Source organism: Pristis pectinata, chromosome 34, assembly GCF_009764475.1.
Source record: "Pristis pectinata isolate sPriPec2 chromosome 34, sPriPec2.1.pri, whole genome shotgun sequence".
Taxonomy (NCBI): domain Eukaryota; kingdom Metazoa; phylum Chordata; class Chondrichthyes; order Rhinopristiformes; family Pristidae; genus Pristis; species Pristis pectinata.
This window is the reverse complement of record NC_067438.1, coordinates 9,643,149-9,665,124: the sequence shown is the minus strand read 5'-3', so window position 1 is coordinate 9,665,124 and position 21,976 is coordinate 9,643,149. Positions and strand designations below refer to the sequence as shown.

The 21,976-nt window shown below is 46.3% G+C and overlaps 1 protein-coding gene across 1 annotated transcript in view; it reads left to right on the top strand.

Annotated features, from left to right (window-relative positions):
- LOC127585778 (uncharacterized) overlaps window positions 1–21,976 on the top strand; it is a 41,066-nt gene that overhangs the window by 3,929 nt on the left and 15,161 nt on the right. The window contains exons 3-5 of the mRNA XM_052043469.1: window positions 2,263–2,364; window positions 4,787–4,900; window positions 14,670–14,771. Coding sequence (XP_051899429.1) covers window positions 2,263–2,364; window positions 4,787–4,900; window positions 14,670–14,771 — 318 coding nt within the window. The remainder of the gene's footprint in view (window positions 1–2,262; window positions 2,365–4,786; window positions 4,901–14,669; window positions 14,772–21,976) is intronic.

The following is a 21,976-nucleotide window of genomic DNA, read 5'->3' as shown; positions in this document are numbered from 1 at the left end:
TCCCTTCTGTTTTCACAACCCCTCACTCTTCTCTGTGACTGGAAACATCAAATCATTTCTCTCTGCACAAACACTGCCTGTCCTGTTGAGTACCTCCAGCGTTTTCTGTGTGCTTTTGGCTTCCAGTTACTACATTGATTTGGCCACAGTCAAGGTGCTTTGTTCAATTCCAGTCACCAGAGAACTGGATGGAGCTGATTGCACCTGACAGTGATGTTGCCGTGGCTGGGAAATTCTCAGTGGAGTTGTTTTCTTTGGAACAAAGGAGATTGAGGTGTACGGGATTATTAAAGGATGGTAGATGTTACGTGGACTTTAGCAAGGACTTTGACAAGGTCCCTTGTGGTAGGCTGGTCTGGTCAGGGTGAGCTGAATCAGGTGCAGCTGGATCTGGTGGTTGGCTAAAACAGTTGTTCACCAAGGACATTTACTGTTATGTCTTTTACACCTGGGGGAGTTTAGATGGAAGCTTTGCCATTGGTAGCAACTGAGTTGAGAGAACAACAGTTGGGGGTGGACAAGGGTTCCGATGATAATAAGAGGGTGTGATTCAGCACCTCAGTAGCTCCAGAGACATGAATCACAGGATTTAGAATTTGAAAATGCAAATAATAAGGGTTTTGAGAGAGAATATTTTTGAGGAATGGGATTTGAAGAGGGTGGGAACATGGATGGAGAATAAAACAAATAGCTCACCACCACGTTGAGAGCAACCAAAGATGAAATGCTGGGCCCACCAGCAATACCTGAGTTAATTAAGAAAAGATGTCTGGTGAAGGTGCGGTGTCCCTTGGATCGGGTGGTGATTGATTCCAATTACCAGAGGACCTCCTGGGAAACCTCCATCCTTATTATTAGATCTGGAGACGATGATGTCCAGAAGGTTCTTTGAAGTCAAGAATGAGGTGCAAATCTTATGGTTACAGCCATTTTATCAGATGTTCGTCATAGTACAGGTGTACCAGCAAGCAAGGCAAGTAAGAAGTAACAAAGGAACTTGAGCACATGCTTTCCTTTTGTACTGCAAACTGGTCTGAAGTGGTTTAGATAAGAAACCTGTGAACAGGTACTGACTGAGTCACATTTCAGCTTTGCAGACAAAGAAACTACAAAGTATAGAACCAAATGTACTCCAAGTTTCTAAAAGTTTACAAACAAACAGGTGATTCTGCAAACATACAAGCAAGCATAAAGAAGGGTAAAACTACAAGGAAAAAACACAATAAAAACAACAATATGGACCCTAATCCAACATTATCTACATCAAATATCCCAGCACTTGGACAATTCATCCTGAACACTTCCATAACCAAAAGTCACCATCCTGAAGCAGAACACTGCTGATGCCCATGAACACCTGGGCGCAGTGACGTTCCAGTCCTTTGCGTCAGAGAAAGCTTCACAGTCAAACAGTGCAACTTCAGTGTTGCAGCTGGGATTGGTTTTTGCTGTCACTGACAAAACCCTGTGAGTTGTAGCCCTTGACCACTGAGACAGGACACAGAGCTGATTTACAGTGGACTGTTACCTTGTGCGATGAATGTGTACACACAGTGAAACTGTAGAATACCTACCGCTTCCATATCCACAGCCAGCAGGTGGGGGATTACCAAAGTTACAAAATGTTCAATGTTTCCAGAAGGGAATGTTTTGGCTTTCCCTGGGCTCTTCACTACTACTGGTGTGAGCAAACACTCTGAACCTCCTTCAGTCCAGGGTTCTGATGTCTGATCCATTTCTGGGCTGGTTGGATTGCCTTGCATTTCAGACACTCAAAATTGCCAGTAACCCCACCGACCTTGGGTCCATTACTTGTTATCTGGGCCCTGGAAAGTCATTGATGCATTAAATCATTGTACTGAGCTGTTCAAATGGGTGCCACAAGGTGGCACAGCAGAGAGTGCTGCTGTGAACAGCTCCAGCGATCCTGACCTTGGGTGCAGTCAGTGTGGAGTTTACTCCCAGTAACTGCTGGATCTCCACTGGGTGCTCCCGTTTCCTCCCACACCTCTATGATGTGTTGGTCGGTGAATTGGCTGCTGTAAGTTACCCTTGATGTAGGCAAACAGCAAAAAGAATCAAAGAGGAGTTGATGGACAAGTGAGGGGGAATAAACTACAGGAGGAAAATGAGGAGGGTTGGGGGTGGGATTATTCCCTGGGGAGCTAGCATTGACTGATGTGCAGAATGGCCTCCTTTTGCATCGTAATTGATCTGCATGGATTGTTAACGGCTCTCACATTCTTGTTCATTTCTCCACAGCACTTCTGGGAATTGCATTTTATTTTCTGATCCTGTTTGTCTGCAACAGTTTGTCTGTTACTGCCACGTACGTTGCCTTCATCTATTGGATTGTGTTTAAAGGTACGTGCACCAATATTCTGTACTTGGATGATAATGATCACTGTGGTACTCTGCAGAGAGGTTGGAGTGAAAGGAGTTTCTCACTCAGTACATTGTAAACCACTTTACCTGGACCACCAGCACCTTTGGTCCTTAGTCCCACAGCCAGGGGCAGGGAAACCTGCTGGAGGTTTAGACTTTAATGGGTGAACATCATTGGTTCAGTTCAGAACTGCTGGCCACACCCAGCACAATTTTTTCCCAATAAAGAAAGGCTATGCAATGCCCCAGCATGTGTCTGGTGTCCAGAAGTCATTTGATAAAATCATTCATCCATGAAACTCACAGAGTTGGAAGGAAATTATTGCCCAGTGCAGACAGTTGCCTCAGTGATAGCCCCACACTACAGGAAGGATGCACTAGCCTTTGTGGGAGGTCTGCATAGATGTACTGGAATGTTAAACTATGAGAGATTGCAGAAACTAGGTCTGCAGTTTGCACAGTTAAGAGGTGGTGTCACTGATGTTTTCAAGATATTAATGGTGAGTGATAGAGGAGATGGAAACTATTTCTACTGGTTGGGACTGGGAATCATTGCCCCAGAAATTCAGTTACAGTGAAGAAGGTTGTCTGAGGTTACAGCAGGATCTGGGTCAACTGGGTAAGTGGGCAAAGGAATGGCAGATGGTATTTAACATGGGACATACACTGCGAATGGCTGGGCCCTGGGAGTATTGTTGAACAGAGACACCCAGGGATACAAGTACATAGTTCCCCGCATGTGGTGACACAGGCAGAGAGGGTTGTGAAGAAGGCGTATGACGTGCTTTCCTTCATCGGTAGGGCATCGAGTACAGGAGTTGGGATGTCACGTTACAACTGTACAAGTTGTTGGTGAGGCCACACCTGGAGTATTCTGTGCAGTTCTGGTCACCACACTTCAGGAAGGATGTGATTACACATGAGAGAGTGCAGAAACGATTCACCAGGACATTGCCTGGACTGGAGAGCTTTAGTTACAAGGAGAGACTGGAGAGGCTGGGATTGTTTTCCCTGCAGTGAAGGAGGCTGAGGGGTGACCTTGTAGAGGTTTATAAAAATCATCAGGGGCACAGATAGAGTAGATGTTCACAGTCTTTTTCCCTCCCGAGTAGGGGAGTCTAGAGGGCATAGGATTAAGGTGAGAGGGGAAAGATTGAAAGGGGATCTGAGGGGCAAGTTTTTCACACAGACAGTAGTGGGTGTATGGAACAAGCTCAGAGGAAGTGATAGAGGAGGCAACATTAACATTTAAAAGACGTGGACAGATGCATGGATCGAAAAGGTTCAGAGGGATGTGGGCCAAACACAGGTAAATGGGACCAGCACCCTGGTTGGCATGGGCGAGTTGGGCTGAAGGACCAGATTTTCAGCTGTAGAACTCTATGACTCTTTGGCTTTTCTGGTTTCTGTCACATTGCTGTTTGTTCAGCATTGCTCAGTACAAACTGGAACAGTGCCTGCACTTGAAGAACTTCATTGGCTGAGACCTGCTCCTAGGCCTTAGGTGAAAGGTGCTCTGAAGTTGCAAGTTTCCTTTTGCATTGGAGGAATTCACGGTTTCCCCAACGCACAGAAACTGGCTGAATTTTTCAGTCAATGAATAGATACGCAGAGTCAAAGCAGCTGTCGAAAACACTCCTGTTTCCTGCCTCTGTTCACCATCTGGTGTGCCAACCCCAAACACCAGGAGTGATGTAGCTGGTGACAGTGAGCACCATGTCTGAGTGTTGGACAAGTGTCACTCACCATATGGGCATCAGCTTTCTGAATCAGATCCACTTTCTCCCCTCCCGTGCACTGTTGACCACATCATGGAATGAGGGAAATCGGTGACGAGAACGTTGAAGGGAACCAGCAAAGAATTTCCCCCAGTGAGGTGTTGGCATCTGGCTCAGTTCTGAACAGCAGACGCTATGGAACCTGGTCAGAATGGGAATGGAAATTTCAGCAACTTCCATGTGAAATTGATGGGGCTTCTCCATGATCAACTGTTGTGGATGTTGGGAGAAACAAACCATGGACCATCTCCTGGATCCCAGCAGCAGCATCATGCACTCCTCAAGTTCTGGCCATTGTAACACCAGAAGGAGCAGCTGGTGCAGAATATTGGCAGCAGGTGACATGGAGAGATTGGACTGGAGACCCCTGGGGAAGGTTGAGTGGGCACCATGAATTATTCATTCTTGCCTGGTGTAACCATTCAGTATCTTGTTAACCCACCACAGAGCATGTTGGTGCAGGCCTGGGTCACAGGTTGGCAAACTGGGTAGGAGATGGCACGTTTCCTTCCCTGCAGGACATCAGAGGAAGAGTCTGGTTGTTGCAGCCACTGGAAGCTTTCATTGACATTTCTCTGGAGCCTTGTTACATGTCTGCTTATTTAATTTATTTTTAATTGCAGGCCTTTCACCACTGGACTTTGTAGTAGTTGCTGTGTTGATCATAGGACTGCAGATTTCTTCATTCTATATCAGAACACTTTGGTATGTGGACGAGATCTGGGAATCACTTCAAGGTATCTGTCATTATTTAATATACACTTGGGTATAAACTTGTGAGCAAGTGAATCGTAAATCTTTTCTGAAAAACAAGATGGCAAATAAAATCTTGTCTGAATTATCAATCTCCCGTCCCAGCTTCCCCGGTCCCCAATGTTTAGGATGCAGTTGTCCTGTGTTTTTCAGTTCTGAGGTGATGTTTTGCAGTGACACAGAATGCTGGAAATATTTCAGAGTTGCCTCTGACCTGACTGCAGACGGCTTCAGAAGAAGAGACCCTGAGAGGAGCTGTCTCAATTCATTTGTGTTTCACAGATTGTGTTGAACTTCATTGTAACACTAAATCAGTTGGGGGGGAGGATGGAGGGTTGGCGAGGAGACTCGGGCAGGAGTAGAGCTGTCTCCCTTGTGCCTCTCTTGAATATTTACAACATTTTCCTTCAACAACACCATTTAGCTCTGTGGTTTTACCACCCCTCAGGTTCAAAATATTGTTATTCTTCCCTCATGTCCTAATTCAGGATCTTCCTGGCAAGTCCACTTTGGAACTAACTTCTCAACACAGACTATAGTCCAAGAACAGCAGCAAAACCTCCAGCTCGTGACATGAGTGAAATGAAACCTTCCATGATGCTTCAGAGGCAAATTGCAAAATAACATCTGTCAGCAAGCCACAGGAGGCAATAATGATACAGGTGACCCTAGGATGGTCGCAGAGTTAGGTTTTAAAGGAGGATTGTGAGGTGGAGGGTTTCAGAGAGGGAAGTTCAGTGGTTTGGGTTGTGGTAAAGTACACAAACCAGTGGTGGAGTGATGAAGATCAGGAGTTCACAGGAGGAGAGTATTAGAGGAGTGCAGAACTTTAATTTAAACAGTTGTAGAGCTGGGTCTGGGGAAATGAGGTGTAAATGCACGAGAGGGTTCTGAAAGCACAGCTGAGCTTTATAATATTGAGCTGCTGTCTGAGTGGGAGCCAGTGCAGGTCAGAAAGGCCGGGAAATTACAATCATCAGGCAAAAGGAACTGAGCAAGTTGTTGGAACTGTGGTCTGACACGTCCCAGGGTCCAAACTTCATCTGAGCATCTTTCAAGAAGTGACAAGTGTTGTAGTTCATGTATCGGTTTTAATTTCCCAAAATTCTCCAGGCTCAGGAAAGATTCTGTTAGATTGGAAAAAAGCAAACACGACCGGTTCATTCAAGGCAGGGAACTGCAGGCTGGAGGGAAAATGTTAGAAGCTATTCGTAAAGATGTTATAACAGGGCACAAAGCAAACGTCCCAGTATCAGATAAGGTGAACATTGTTTTGTGAGAGGCAGATCATGTTTGACCAATCTATTGACATTTTCTGCAGTAACAACATATGTTGTGGATGAAGGGTAACTGGTGGATGTACTGTACTTGGATTTCCAGAGAGCAATTGATGAGGTGCTACATGAAAGGTTGTTGTGGAAAACATAAAATTATGGTGAAGGAGGTCACAGAAGATTGGCTGACAAACAGCAGACAGTAGGCATAAATGGTTCTTTTTCTGGTTGCCAAGATGTAACAATTGGTGTGTCCCTGTGTTTGGTGCTGGGGTCACAGATTTTCATATTTTTTCTGATTTATTGTCCACCTTGCTGAGGGAGATATGATGAGGGTACCAAAGGTATGGTTGTTAAATTTGATGCTAGCATAAGGAGGAAAGTAAATTGTGAGAAGGACATGAGGAGGTTACAAAGGGATAGAGTTAAGTGAATGGACAAATCATCTGGCAAATGGAGTATAAGGTGGCAGAACGTGAAATTGTTCATTTTGTCAGGGAAATTGAAGGAGCATATTATTGAAATGGAGAGAGGCTGCAGAGCTCTGAGATGCAGAAGGATCTGGGTTCACTGGGTACGATTTGCAACTGGCTGAATTTCAGGTTCAGCAAGTAATGAGGAAAGCCAACAGAATGTCACAGTTATTGTAAAGTGAATTGAACATAAACGTAGGGAGTTATGCTCAGTTAAAAAGGACACGTGTGAAGCCACATCTGGAATACTGAACTTATTTAAGGATTTCCTTATCTTCTGGTCCCCTTACTGAAGGAAGGATGTTTATGCTTTAGAGCCGGTTCAGTCCGTATGATAGAAAGGCCAGAGACAGCACAACCTCCCAGAATTTCCTGTCTTCCAGCACGGAGGTCTTGGACGACAGCAAGTGGGAGAGTGTGGATCAGCCACTGACCCTGGAGGAGCTGACTGGTTCCATCTGTTGCTTTAGCTCAAATAAAACTCCTGGATGTGACGGCTTACCGGCAGAGTTGCACTCGGCTCTGTGGGCATGGATGGGCCCGGACCTGCTGAAAGTGAACAACACTATGCTTCTGGTTTGCAGCATGGTAGAATACATGAGGCAGGGCATCATTACCCTTGTCAACAAACAGACGGGAGAGAGCATGGATGTCAGGAATTAGGGAACCATTTCGCTGTTGAGTGTAGATGATAAGATCCTGTCCAAGGTCATCGCCAACCTGTTCAAGTCTGCTCTGGGACAGGTGATCCACCGAGACCAAACCTGTGCTGCACCTGGCTGGAAAATCTTTGCCAGTGTTGTGCTGCTCAAGGATACCATCGCCTCCGTGCAGGACAGAGGGGTGGATACCTGCCTGGTCAGCTTGAACCAGGAGAAGGTCTTCGACAGGATATCACACATGTACATGTTGGACGTGCTCTCCCAAATTGGTATTGGGGAGAGAATCAGGAATTGGATCCAACTGCTCTGCACAGATATCCGTAGCGCAGTCCAAATCAATGGGTGGGAGACAGATGGTTTCCCCATGTCTGGAGTCAGGCAGGGTTGTCCACTCTCCCCTGTCTTGTTTGTGTGTTGCATAGAACCTTTGCTGAATCCATCAGGAAGGACGAGAGCATAAGAGGGTGACATTGCCAGGCAGAGGCACACAAGTCAAAACCTCCCTGTACGTGGACTATGTCGCTGTCTTCTGCTCAGATCCACGGTCAGTTCACAGATTGATCAGCATCTGCAAACAGCTGGAGTTGGCATCAGGGGCCACAGTTAACTGCATGAAGAGCGAGGCCACGCTCTTCGGCAACAGGCCCGATCGATCCAACATCCCCTTCACCGTCAGGTCTGACTTCGCGACGGTGCTGGGGATCTGGTTCAGAGGGGCCAAGGTGTGTAAGAGGAATTGGCTGGAGTGGATCAGAAAGGTCAGACAAGAATTGGGTCTGTGGAAATGGCGCTCTCTCTCAACAACTGGGAAGAACTTGGTCATCAGGTGGGATGTGCTCTCGGGGCTGCAGTACTTGGCACAGGTGTGACCCATCCCCCCCACCTCCTCCTTGGTAATCACCCAGGCCATCTTCAAGTTCATCTGGGGATCCAAGATGGAGCGAGTCCGACAGCTCACGATCAATAAGTCCCCAGGGAATGGGGCCAAAAGAGTACCCAACTTTGCCCTCATCCTGATGACCACCTTCGTGTGTGGCTGCATCAGGCTGTGCGTGGATCCAAAGTACATGGGCACAAGTGTCACAACGTGCTGAGGTTCTACCTGTCCCGGGTGTTGCGGAGGATGGGTCTGGCCCCATTGCTGCACTACCTGTCCTTTGTGGAAGAGTTCTTCCAAGCAAACGCCTTTGACCACAAGTCGGTGGTCAGTGCGGAATGTCCTGTATGGGACAGGGATACTATGGAAACTGTGGGGTGGCTCCCTGAACAAATTGTCCGAACCATCTGGCAGAATGCCTCATCACCAGACCTCACCAACAAGCACCAAGACCTTGTTGGCAGTGAGAGGGGCCCTCCCAGTCAGATCCCTCCTGCACAGACAAAATATCGTCCCCAACGCACGCTGCCCTTGGGATATCTGCGGTGGGGAAGAGACAGTCACCCACCTCTTTCCAGACTGTGGATTTGCTAAGAGGGTGTGGAGAAGGATGCAAGGGTCCATGTCTTGGTTCATCCCCAGCAGCTGTGCAACAGCAGACTCTCTGATCTACGGGCTGTTCCCAGGGACACACACCAAGACAGACATCAAGGAAGGTCAAGAAAGAAGGTGAAGAAAGAGCCTTTGCATTGGCTGCACTGAGCTTCAGTGCATCCCTCAGCACATACTCCTGCAGACTGGAATGTACCAGTCAGCAGCATTCCCTTACAGACATCTCGCTGTGCTGGAAGGTCATAAACTTGGTGAAGGAAGCATTGGTCTTCCTGAAACCTATTGATCTTCCAGCACAGCGAGATGTCCATAAGGGAGTGCTGCTGACTGGTATATTCCAGGCTGCAGGAGTACATGCAGAGGGATGCACTGAAGCTCAGTGCAGCCAATGCAAAGGCTCTGTGAGGAAGGACCACAGTCTCGGCTCCTTCTGCAACTGCACACGGAGGGTCTGTCGGGTGGGGAAGCCCCTCAAACACGTGTGGCAATGGTGCTGTGGTTTTATTTTTTTAAAAAGTAACACGACTAAAAGTGTTGACCATGAATGTAAAATTTTGAACAGTTTATTTTTTGTAGTGAAAATTTTTTTTCAAAGTAAACTTGGTTCAGAGGTTTACGAGCCTGAGATCTGAATGGCAGGGTTGTCTTATGAGGAAATGTTACCCAGGTTTCACTTGTCTCCCAGGAGGGGAGTGATTAAGGTGCAGATCACATTATTGGGCAGGAGCTCTGGAGAGTAAACTGGGAGCAGCTGTTACTGGGTAAGTCCACGTCTGACATGTGGACATCAGCTGATCATAGTTGAGGACCAGCACGTTCCAGTAAGGAGGAAGGACCAGGATGGGAAGGTGAGGGAACCTTGGAGGAGGAGAAAGGTTGTAAAAAGAAGCGAATGTATGGTTCAGGAAGCTGAAATTGGACAGGGTCTTTGAGGAATATAAGGAAAGCAGGAAAGAGCTCAAGCAGGAAATTAGGGTCAAAAGGAGCTATAATGTGTCTTGGCAAGTAGGATTAAAGAGAATCACAGGCATTTTATACGTCCATTGATAACAAGGGAGATGCTAGGATCTCTCGAGGGTAAAGGAAGGAATTTATTCAAAGGAATGTTTACAAAGGATGTGGGCAAGGTACTAATTGAAAAATTTGCATCTGTATTCACCAAGGAGAAGAATATGGAAGGTAGTGAGATCGGTGTGAGTTACTCTAATATGCTGGGGCATTTTGAGATTAAGAAGATGGTGATGTGGGATATCTTGAAGAGTATTAAGATGGGTAAATCCCCAGGGCGTGATGGGATCTATCCCAGTTTATTGAGAGAGGCAAAGGAGGAGATTGCTGGAGAGTTGATGATGTTCTTTGTTTTCTCTCTAGCCAGAGGCAAGGTCCTGGAAGACTGGAAAATAGCCAAAGTTGTTCCTTTGTTAATGAAGGGAAATGGGGATCATCCAGGGAATGATAGGCTGGGATGGGCTAATTAATGAGCATCGGCATGGTTTTGTGCGGAGCAGGTCACGTCTAAGAAACGATTGTATTTCTTGAGGAGGTGTCAAAGGTGATTGATAAGGGTAGGGCAGTGGATATTGTCTACATGGAATTCAGTAAGGCATTTGACAAGGTCCCTCATGGTCTGATCCAGAAGATTAAGATGCATGGGATCCACAGTGATTTGGTAGTTTGGACTGAAAGGAATGTGATGGAAGGGTGTTATTCTGGCTGGAGGTCTGCGACCTGTGGTGTTCCGCAGGGATCGGTGCTGGGACCACTGTTGTTTGTGATATATATAAATGACTTGGACGAAAATTTAGATGGATTGGTTGGTAACTTTGTAGACAACACAAAAATTGGTAGAGTTGCTGATAGTTAAGAAGGATGCAGCAGGATATAGATCAGTTGCAGATATGGGCAGAGAAATGGCAGATGGAGTTTAATCTGGGTGTGTGTGAGGTGTTGCACTTTGGGAGGGCAAATGTAAGGAGAAAGTAAACTTAATGGCAGGACACTTAACAGCATTGACATACAGAGTGACCTTTGGTTCCAAATTCATAGCTCCCTGAAAGTGACAACACAAGTAGATACAGTGGTAAAGAATGCAAAGGGCATGCTTGCCTTCATCGGTTGGGGTATTGAGTATAAGAGTCAGGAAGTCATGTTGCAGCTGTACAAAACTTTGGTTAGGCTGCATTCAGAGTGTTGTGTGCAGTTCTGGTCGCCCAGTTACAGGAAAGATCTGGAGGTTTTGGAGAAGGTGTAGAAGGGGTTTACCAGGATGCTGCCTGGATTAGAAGGTATGAGCTATAAGGAGAGGTTGGACAAACTTGGATTGTTTTTTCTGGAGTGTCGGAGGCTGAGGGGAGACCTGATAGAAGTTTACAAAATTATGAGAGGCAGAGAAAGGGGGAGACAGTCAGTCTTTTACCCAGGGTAGAAATGTTGAATACTGGAGGGCATCACTTTCAGGTGAGAGAGAGAAAAATTTAAAGAAGATGTACGGGGCAAATTTTTGATACAGAGTGGCAGGTGCCTGGAGCAGGCTGGCAGGGGTGGTGGAGGAAGCAGATACGATGGTGGCGTTTAAGAAGCATTTTAATAGGCACAAGAATCTGCAGGGAATGGAGGGACGTGGATCATGTGCAGGCAGAGGGGATTAGTTTCATTTGGCATCATGGTCGGCACAGACACGATGGGCCGAAAGGCCTGTTCCTGTTCTCTGCTGTTCTATGTTAAGATCCTGAGGGTCTTGACAGGGTGGATGTCAATTGGATGTCTCCTTTTCTGGAAGAATGTGGAACTGGAGGGTCCTTGTTTGTAAGTAAGGCGTCACCCATTCAAGATGCATGAGGTAATATTTTTAATCTGAGATTTGTAAATCTGTGGAACGTAGGGCAGGAATGTGGAGTTGAGGTTGCAATCTGATTGGCCCTGTTCTTTTTGAATGGGGAATCAGTGGAGTGATATTTCATCAGCTCCAATTGTAACCTGGTTTCCTTTCTTTTGGTAAGTAGCCAAGGTGCAATGTACAGATGAGAAATGGGAGTCTCAGGATAGATCCTTGGGAAGCTTAAGGAGTGGGAGGAGAAAACGCCAAAGGGGATTCTGTCGACAGTTGGGAAAAATAGGAATGGATCCAAGTAAGAGCAGTCTCATCGAGCAGGGGAACAAAGGAGACCCAACTTGTTCAAACATTTCAACATGGGAGTGTGTCGATGAGGGTATTTGATGCAGTACACATGTTTGTAACAAGGCAGATTGGTCAGAGTCAGGTTTATTATCACCGTCTTATTTGACGTGAAATTTGTTGTTTTGCGGCAGCAGTACAGTGCAAAGACAAATTACCATGAATTACCAAATAAATAAATCGTGCAAAAAAAAATGAAATCATGAGATAGTGTTCATGGACCGTTCAGAAATCTGATGATGGAGGGGAAGAAGCTGTTCCTGAATTGTTGAGTGTGGGTCTTCAGGCTCCTGTACCTTCTCCCCGATGGTAGTAATGAGAAGAGGGTATGTGCCGTGTGGTGAGGGTCCTTAATAATGGGTGCCGCCTTCTTGAGGCACCGCCTCTTGAAGATGTCCTTGATGGTGGGGAGGTTTGTGCCTGTGATGGAGCTGGCTGAGTCTACAAACCTCTGCAGCCTCTTGCGATCCTATGCATTGGAGCCTCCATACCAGGCTGTGATGCAACCAGTAAGAATGCTCTCCACTGTACATCTATAGAAATAAATGGAAAAGCCTGTGGATCTGAGAAAAGGTGGCAATGGATTAAAACTGGCCAGTGGGAGGAAGCAAAAGGTGTAGGTCAGTAGGAGTTTTTGTGATCAGAGGTAGATCTCTGACCTTAAACCTATGTCTTCGAGTACTTGATTCCCCAACCCTGGGAAAAAGACTGTGCATATTCACCCTATCTATGCCCCTCATCATTTTATACACCTCACGTCTCATTCTCCTGCACTCCAGTGAAAGAAGTCCCCATCTGTTCAACCTCTCTCCATAACTCAGTCCCTCATCCCAGAACATCCTTGTAAATCTCCTCTGCACTCTTTGCAGCTAATGGCATCTTTCCTATAGCAGGGTGAGCAAAACTGCTTCACTACTGCAACAGGACTGTTCCCCAGACACTCAAGCATCAAATTGCCCACTGATTTAGGAGATGCCAACAAGGGTTTGTGGATAGGAAAGGTAGGCTGGTGATGGGGGAACTAATTTTCAAGGACAGTGGGAATATTGGGTTTGGTGGGGTCAGTCCGTGAGAGAGGTGATGTGGGAGGTTTGATAGGAGGAAGATGAGTCCTGTCAAACCATAAACAATGTGAGTTAACACTGGGTCCTGGAAGGGAAATTGGAAATGAACAGGACTGTGTGAACAGAAGGTGCATTTCGTGGGTAAGTTTAATGTGGAGAGGCAGTGGGATAAAATCTAGATGGAGATAAAATTTCACCAATGGGGCAGCAAGGACGAAGGGAAAGGAGAGAAGCCAGAGAGGCTGGTGAATCGTCTGAACCACAAGTATCCGTGGAGACAGGAGACTGCAGATGCTGGGATCTGGAACAAAAAACAAGCTGCTGGAGGAACTCAGTGGGTCGGCAGCACCTGTGGAGGCAAAGGGAGAGTCGGCGTTTTGGGACGAGACCTGATGCAGCTTGTTTTTTTGCACAAGCATCCCCGGTTTGTTGTAAATTGTTGTAAGACATTAAGGTGATGAACTTGGGGTTAACTTTGGATTCTGGTTAATCCTTAAATAAACAGTTTGCTGGAGAGTAGGACCTAATGATGTTTGGTGGGCAAGAGCTAAATCTGTTGATCGTTGGTTAAACCAGTTTATAGACGGGGTGTTCAGGCCTCTTAATCTTGAGTGAATGGAGATGGAAGGTGTGCCAATGGGGAGCGTCTCGGGTGAAAGAGCTACAGTTATAACAGGGACAAGGGATTTGGTGATATGAAGGAGATTTGATTCAACACCTCAGTAGCTCCTGGAACATGGACAAAAAGGGTGGGAATTTGAAAGTGCATTTGTGAGGGATTTGAGAGAAAATCTTCTCCAGGAGTGGGATTTGAAGAGGGTGGGAACATAGGGGGTGAGAGCAAAACAAGAAGCCAGCTCATCACCACTTACTTGAGAGCAACTGAAAATGAACAAAAACTACGAGAGGAGAGGTGTCCCTTGGATCTGGTTCACTGCTCACCACTGGATGTCCTGGACAACCTCTACCCTTGTCTGTATTAAATGTCCCAGCATTTGGACAGTTCAGCCTGAACCCTTGAGGTGTTTAGTTTCCACCTTGGAATAAAGCACTGCCTGATGCCGTGAGCACCTGTTCCAATCCTCAGCATCAGAACAGCTTCACAATCAAACCGTGCAACTTCAGTGCTGCAGCTGGGGTTGGTGGTTGTCACCACTGGCAAGTTGATGTCAATTTCAGCCCTTGAGATGATGAGGGATACAGCAGAGATGATCTGCAGTGGGCTGTTGCCTTATCTGCTGGACGTGTACACGGGGAAGCTGCAGTGTACCTGTTGTTTCCACATGCACAGTCAGTGGATTAGGGTTTACCTAAGTTATCAAACGCGATGAATTTCCGGTAGCAGCCACAAAATGTGTTTTGTCTTTCTCTGAGCTCCCCATTTGCTGCTGTTGTGAGTGGACTTTCCGAACTTCCTGCAGTCCAATGGTCTGATGTCTGGTCTTTTTCAGAGCTGGTTAGATTGCTTCATGTTAAGGACACTCGATTCCACCACCAGTCTAAACAGCCCTGGGTCCAGCTCTGTTCCCTGGAACACTTGTCCATTGATGCATGTGCTAAGTGATTTGTGTTGTTCAGTTATCAAATGTTTCGAGTTTCTTTTTATTCATGAAAAGGTTCTCGGGCAGCCAGAATTTGGTTGAAGTGCAGTGCTCTCTATGAAGCGGTCCTCATCAGTTGCCTCATCGTTGCCTTCATTGTCAATGCTGCGATTTCAGGTATGTGGTCAAATATCATTCTGAACTGGAATGAAAATGATGGACTCAGCACTCTGCAGGGTGCTTGGAATGCATTATTGAGTATCTCAGTCAGTACATTGTGAGCTGCTTTATCCGGACCACCAGCACCTGCAGTCGTCGGCCCCACAGCCGGGGACAGGGAAACCTGCTGGAGGTTTAGACGGTAATGGCCGAACATCAGCAGTTCAGAACCACCGGCCACACCCGGCACAGGTCGGTTCAATGCAGATAAATCAGTGGAGAGACATAGGTAAACCGGACTGAGTGCTTGAATTTCCAGAAAGCATTTCATACAATCCGTGATAAGCTGAAGCTCATGAAATGGAAAGTCTAGAACAGAATTGGGACTTTGTAGGTGCTTGGATTGGCAGGAGGTGACCAACGGTGTCCCGCAAGGATCTGTGTTGAGGCTGCAACTTTTCACCAGGTTCACACAGGTAATGAGATAAAAAGTCACAGAACCAAGTTTCCCAGTGACACAAAGGTAGGTGATAATACAAGCGACATGATGGCAGCATCGAACTACAAAGAAAAATGATAAATGCTGTGAATGAACAAATCTCTGGCAAATACATTTCATTGCAGCCAAATAAATCAGTTGTCTTGGACCTAAAAAGGACAGAACAGTGCAGTTTCTAAATGATTAATAATTAGAAGCAGTGGAGGCCCTACAACCTCGGGGGTGGGGTCTGTGTTCATCGATCATTAAAATGTCACGGACGGGTACAGACAATCATCGAAACAGCTGATGGAATCCTGCCCTTCAGATCCAGAGCACTGGAATACAGCGGGATAGGAGTTGCACTGCAGCCAGACGAAGCCCTGGTTGGACCACAGCTGGAGGATGCAGAGCAGTTTTGTGCCCCACACCATCAGAAGGATGCATTGGCCTTTCAGTAGGAATGTTAAAATATCAGCAAAGATTATAGAAACTGAGGTTTGTTCCTTGGGGAGATATGATTGGAGCTTTGAAGACATTAGTGGTGAGTGACGGGGTTAGATGGGAACGTTTTCTGCAGGTTGAGCCTGGGACGAGGAAGCAGAGATCCTAGAACAGTACAGCACAGGAACCGGCCCTACGGCCCACAATGTCTGCACCGAACACGATGCCAAATTAAACTAATTCTCTTCTGTCTGTACATGATCCATATCTCTCCGTTCCCTGCATATTCATGTGTCTAACACCCTCTTAAACGTTACTATCGTATCTGCTTCAGCGTTCTGTGTTTGAAAACAAAATTGCCCTGCACATCTCCTTTAAACTTTCCCCCCTCACCTTAAACAGTGGGAAACAGATTCTGACTTTCTCCTCTCTCTATGCCTCTCATGATCTTAGAAACTTCTATCAGGTCTCCCCTCAGTCTCCAACACTCCAGAGCAAACAACCAAGTTTTTACAGCCTCTCCTTATAGCTTGTACCCTCTAATCCAGGCAGCATCCTGGTGAACCTCTTCTGCACCTTTTCTAAAGCCTCCATATCCTTCCTGTAATGGGGCAACCAGAATTGCATGAAAATGTTCCAAGTGCGGCTTACCCGAAGCTTTATATGGCTGCAACATGACTTCCTGATTCTTATACTCAGTTCCCTTCCCAATGAAGGCAAGCATGCCATGTGCCTTATTTACTATTCTATCTACTCGCATGGCCACTTACAGTGATCTATGGACTAAAACCCCAAGGTCCTTCTGTACATCAATGCTGTTAAGGGTTCTCCCATTAACTGTGTACTTTCTCCTTACATTAGACCTGCCAAAGTGTTTCACCTTACACTTGCTCGGATTAAACTCCATCTGCCATTTCTCCACCCATATCTGTAACTGATCTATACTCTGCTGTATCTTTTGACAGCCCTCTGCACTCTCCACAACTACATTAATCTTTGTGTCATCTGCAAACTTGCTAACACACCCATCTACCCCTTTCATCCAAGCCATTTAGATACATTACAAACAGCTGAGGCCCCAGCACCGATCCCTGCAGAACACCACTGGTCATGGACCTCCAGCCAGAATAACACCCTTCCACCACTACCTTCTGTGGACAAGCCAATTCTGAATCCAAACTACTAAGTCACCGTGGATCCCATGTATCCTCGCCTTCCGGATCAGCCAACCATAAGGACCCTTGTCAAATGCCTTTACTCAAATCCATTTGGACAACATCCACTGCCCAACCTTCATCAATCACCATCGTCACCTCCTCAAAGAACTTGATTGAGCTTGTAAGACATGAATTGCTCCATACAAAGCCATGCTGTCTGTTCCTTATCAGGCCATGTTTTTCCAAATGTGTGTAAATTCTATCCCTGAGAATCCTCTCCAATACTCTCCCTACCACTGATGTGAGGCTCACCGACCTATAATTTCCAGGATTATCTCTATTTCCCTTCTTGAACAAAAGAATAACATTGCTTAATCTCCAGTCCTCCGAGACCTCGTCTGCTGTTAGTGAAAATAAAAAAATCCTGCAAATTGCCAGCAATCTCCTCTCTTGCCTCCCTCAATAACCTGGAATATATCCCATCAGTCCCTGATGACTTATCCATCTTAATGCTCTTCAGAACAACCAGACACCACCTCCTTCCTGATTTCAAACTGCCCTCGCACATTAGCATGCCCCAAACTGCTCTCACTATCGTCCATGTCCTTCTCCTTGGTGAATACTGATGCAAAGTACTCATTCAGTACTTTGCCCATGTTATCCGATTCTAAGCATAAATTCACTCCTTTAGTCCTGAGTGGTCCTACCCTCTCCCAAATTATCCTCTTGTTTTTAATGTAAGTTTTAAATTTCTTGGGGTTCTCTTTAATCCTACTTGCCAAGGACATTTCATGGCTCCTTTTTGCCTTCCTAATCCCCTGCTTTAGCTCTTTCCTGCTCTCTCTATATTCCTCCAGGGCCCTGTCTGAATTTAGCTTCCGATATCTTACATGTGCTTTTTTTTTTACTAAGTTCATAATCTTTCTCATCATCCAAGGTTCCATTACGTTGCCCCCCACCCCTTGTCCTTCCTCCTCACTGGAACATGTCAGTCCTGAGCTCTGATCAGCTGGTCTTTAAAGAACTCCCACATGTCAGATGTGGGCATGTCTGACAACAGCTGCTCCCAATTAACTCCCCCTGGCTCCTGTCTAATAATGTCGTAGTTTGCCTTCCCTCAACTGAGTACTTTCCCACAAGGTCCTGATTTGAAATTATTCATAACTCTCTTTAAACTTAAGGAGTTGTGATCACTAATGCTAAAATGTTCTCCAGTGAAGGGCCAGTCACCTGTCCAGGCTCATTTCCCAAAACATGGTCCCTCCTCTAGTTGGACGATTCATGTGCTCTTTCAAGAAACCCTCTTGAATGCACTGAAGAAATTCTGCTCCATTTAAGCCTCTTGCACTGAGGAAATCCCAGTCAATATTGGAGAAGTTTGGGTCACCCGCAGAGACAACCCTGTTGCTTTTATATCTTTCGATAATCTGTCTATGTATCTGTTCCTCTATCTCCCTGTGGCTATTGGGAGGCCTGTAGTATAACCTCAACAGAGTGATTGCACCTTCTTAGTTTTGAGCTCCACACATGCCTCAGTGTATGAGCCCTCCAGTATTTCCCCTCTGTGTGTAGCTGTGACACTCTCCCTGATTACTAAAGCCACTCCTCCACCTCTTTTACTTCCCTCTCTGTCTCCTCTAAAACATCGAAACCCAGGACACTGAGCTACAGTTCTGTCCCTGTTGCAACCAAGTCTCTGTAATGGCCACAACATCACAATTCCATTCACTGATCCAGGCTCTGCCTTACCCATCATACTCCTTGCATGAAAATAAACACACTTCAGTCCATCAGTCCAACTATGTTCATAAACCTGACCCTGCCTGTCCTTCTGGTCAGACTTGCTCGTCATAACATCTACTTTCCCCTCAACCCCTCCACGTGCTGCCCTGCTGCTTGGTTTCCCACGCCCCTCTTTACCCCCCCCCCCCCCCCCCACCCCCAACACCACTCTAATTTAAACCAAATTCAGTTTCAGATCAGTGGTGTGAACACCAATCACCCTTGCATCCGGACAGGATTTCCATGTCCGGGACGTGTGGCAAAGTCATTCCCTGTGTGACATCCTCCTGTAGGGGAATTGCAGGGCAATTGGACCATGTTTGTCCCGGTAGCTTGCTCTGTTGGACAGTCCCAGGATGATTGGGTTTTACCATCTCAGTTCCAAACTTTGACACCTGCAGTTTTTAATTGCCGGCCTTCATCCCTCAGGGCTCCCGGCCACCCCGACAGTATCTGTTGATTCTACCGGTGCTGATTTTTCTTTCTCATCTCCTCCTTCCACTCCCTCAGTTGACTCTGCTGTTTCCCTCTGTTTTAGTTTTGTCATTTGAGTGAGTTTGGTGCAGACTTCCCAGATTTGTATCTGGATTCTGGTGTTCCGGTCTCAAACCCAACCCCTGCAAAGCCCCAGTAAGTTTGGACGTGTGGAGTTGGGACATAATCCCATTGAACAGCTTGAGGGGGTGAATTGTCAGCTCCTGTTCCAGTGCTCTGAGTATCCTCAATAAAAGCTGAATCAGCTGAGAATGCTCAACAGCTCAGGCAGCACCTGTGGTGAGAAAAAGACAGTAACTGTTTTAAATTGATGAGCTTTAATCTGACTGGGAAAATTCAGAAATGAGAAAAACATTTCAGTGCAGCAAAAGGTGAGAGGAGCAGAGGGAACTAAAGGAAAGTGTGTGACAGGTGGGTGATCAAGGGAACGTTTGGGTGTTGGTCGAAGCACAACTGGTAATTGTAGCCCCAGTAACAGTGATCTCTGTGACTCTCAAAGTCCGTCATTTAATTACAGTATTATAATGGCTCATACACAGTGATATCACGATGACATCACAGTTTCAGCTCATGTACACGGCAGCAGTTTATTGTCACTGGGTGAGTATCCTGGAGTCCCAACCCGGCATCCTCATGTGAACAGCAGAGTTTCCAGTGGGAGGCTCACCATCACCCTGTCAGGATAAACAGATGGGGAATAATTGTGGCCTTACCAGCATCACCCACATTCCCAGACCCAGTGCTGAGGAAGTGTTGCACCTGCGGAGATCTCCTCTTTTGAATGAGACATTAAACCAGGGTCCGATCTATCTTCTTTGGGAAGATATAAGTTGTTCTATTAATGTTCTAGAATATGTAGATATCAACAGAGATGATGTGCTGGAGTTGTTTGAAAATATTAGGACAGATAAGTCCCCGGGGCCTGACAGAATATTCCCCAGGCTGCTTCGTGAGGTGAGGGAGGAGCAGTTGGTTAGGATCTTTGAGTCCTCGTTGTCAACGGGGATGGTACCGGAGGATTGGAGGGTGGCGAATGTTGTCCCCTTATTCAAAAAAGGTAGTAGGGATAGTCCAGGGAATTACAGACCAGTGAGCCTTACGTCTGTGGTGGGTAAGCTGTTGGAAAGGATTCTAAGAGATAGGATCTATGAGCATTTGAAGAAACATGGACTGATGAGGGACAGCCAGCATGGCTTTGTGAAAGGAAGATCTTGCCTCAAAAGCCTGATAGGGTTCTTTGAGGAGGTGACCGGGAAGATTGATGAGGGTAGTGCAGTGGATGTGGTCTACATGGATTTTAACAAGGCATTTGACAAGGTTCCACACGGCAGGATTCTTCAGAAGGACAGAGGCCAAGGGATCCAGGGCGGCTTGGCCGTGTGGATTCAGAATTGGCTTGCCTGTAGAAAGCAGAAGGTTGTGGTGGAGGGAGTACATTCAGATTGGAGGGCTGTGACTAGTGGTGTCCCGCAGGGATCGGTTCTGGGACCTCTACTTTTTGTGATATTTATTAATGACTTAGATGAGGGGGTGGAAGGGTGGGTTCACAAGTTTGCAGATAACACAAAGACTTGTGGTGTTGTGGATAGTGTGGAGGGCTGTTGAAGCTTACAGAGGGATATTGATAGGATGCAGAGCTGGGCTGACAAGTGGCAGGCTGAGTTCAATCCAGACAACTGTAAGGGAGTACACTTTGGAAGCACAAACTCCAAGGCAGAGTACAAGGTAAATGGCAGGATCCTGGGCAGTGTAGAGGAGCAGAGGGATCTGGCAGTTCATATCCACAGATCACTGAAAGTTGCCTCATAAGTGGATAGGGTAGTTAAGAAAGCTTATGGGATGTTAGCTTTTATAAGTCGGGGGATCGAGTTTAAGAGCCGCGAAGTGATGATGCAGCTTTACAAAACTCTGGTTAGGCCGCACTTAGGGTTCTGGTCGCCTCATTATAGGAAGGATGTGGAGGCGTTGGAAAGGGTGCAGAGGAGATTTACCAGGATGATGGTTTAATGTCTCATCCAATTAGAGAGTATGGATTATGAGGAGAGACTAAAGGAGCTAGGGCTATTCTCATTGGAGAGAAGGAGGATAAGGGGAGACATGATAGAGGTGTACAAAATATTAAGAGGAATAGATAGAGTGGACAGGCAGTGCCTCTTTCCCAGGGCGCCAATGCTCAAAACAAGAGGACGTGGCTTTAAGGTATTGGGTGGGAAGTTCAAGGGTGATGTCAGAGGGAGGTTTTTCACGCAGACAGTGGTTGGTGCATGGAATGCGCTGCCTGGGGTGGTGGTGGAGGCTGATATATTGGACAAGTTCAAGAGATTGTTAGATAAGCACATGGAGGAATTTGTGGGAGGAAGGGGTTAGATAGTCTTAGGTGTGGTTTGAAGGGCGGCACATCATGTTGGGCCGAAGGGCCTGTATCGTGATGTATTGTTCTATGGTTCTATCCCTCGATGTTATTTCCATAAGAGCAGAAGAGTTCTTCCTAGTATCAGAGAAAATAATTTTCTCAACCCGCATCACAAAACCAGCTTGTCTGGTTCCTGTCACGTTGCTGTTTGTTCAGCCTTGCTCAGTGCAGACTGGATGCCTCATTCCCTCCAACAGTGACTGCACTGAAAGTATTGGTTTATTATCGTCACTTGTACCAATGTACAGTGAAAAACTTGTCTTGCATACCGTCCATACAGGGCAAATCATTACACAGTGCAGTTACATTGGGTTAGTACAGCATGCATTGAGATAGTATAGGTAAAAACAATAACAGTATAGAGTAAAGTGTCACAGCTACAAAGAAAGTGCTGTGCGATAAGGTGCAAGGTCACAACAAGGTAGATCGTGAGAAGTACTTCATTGGCTGAGAC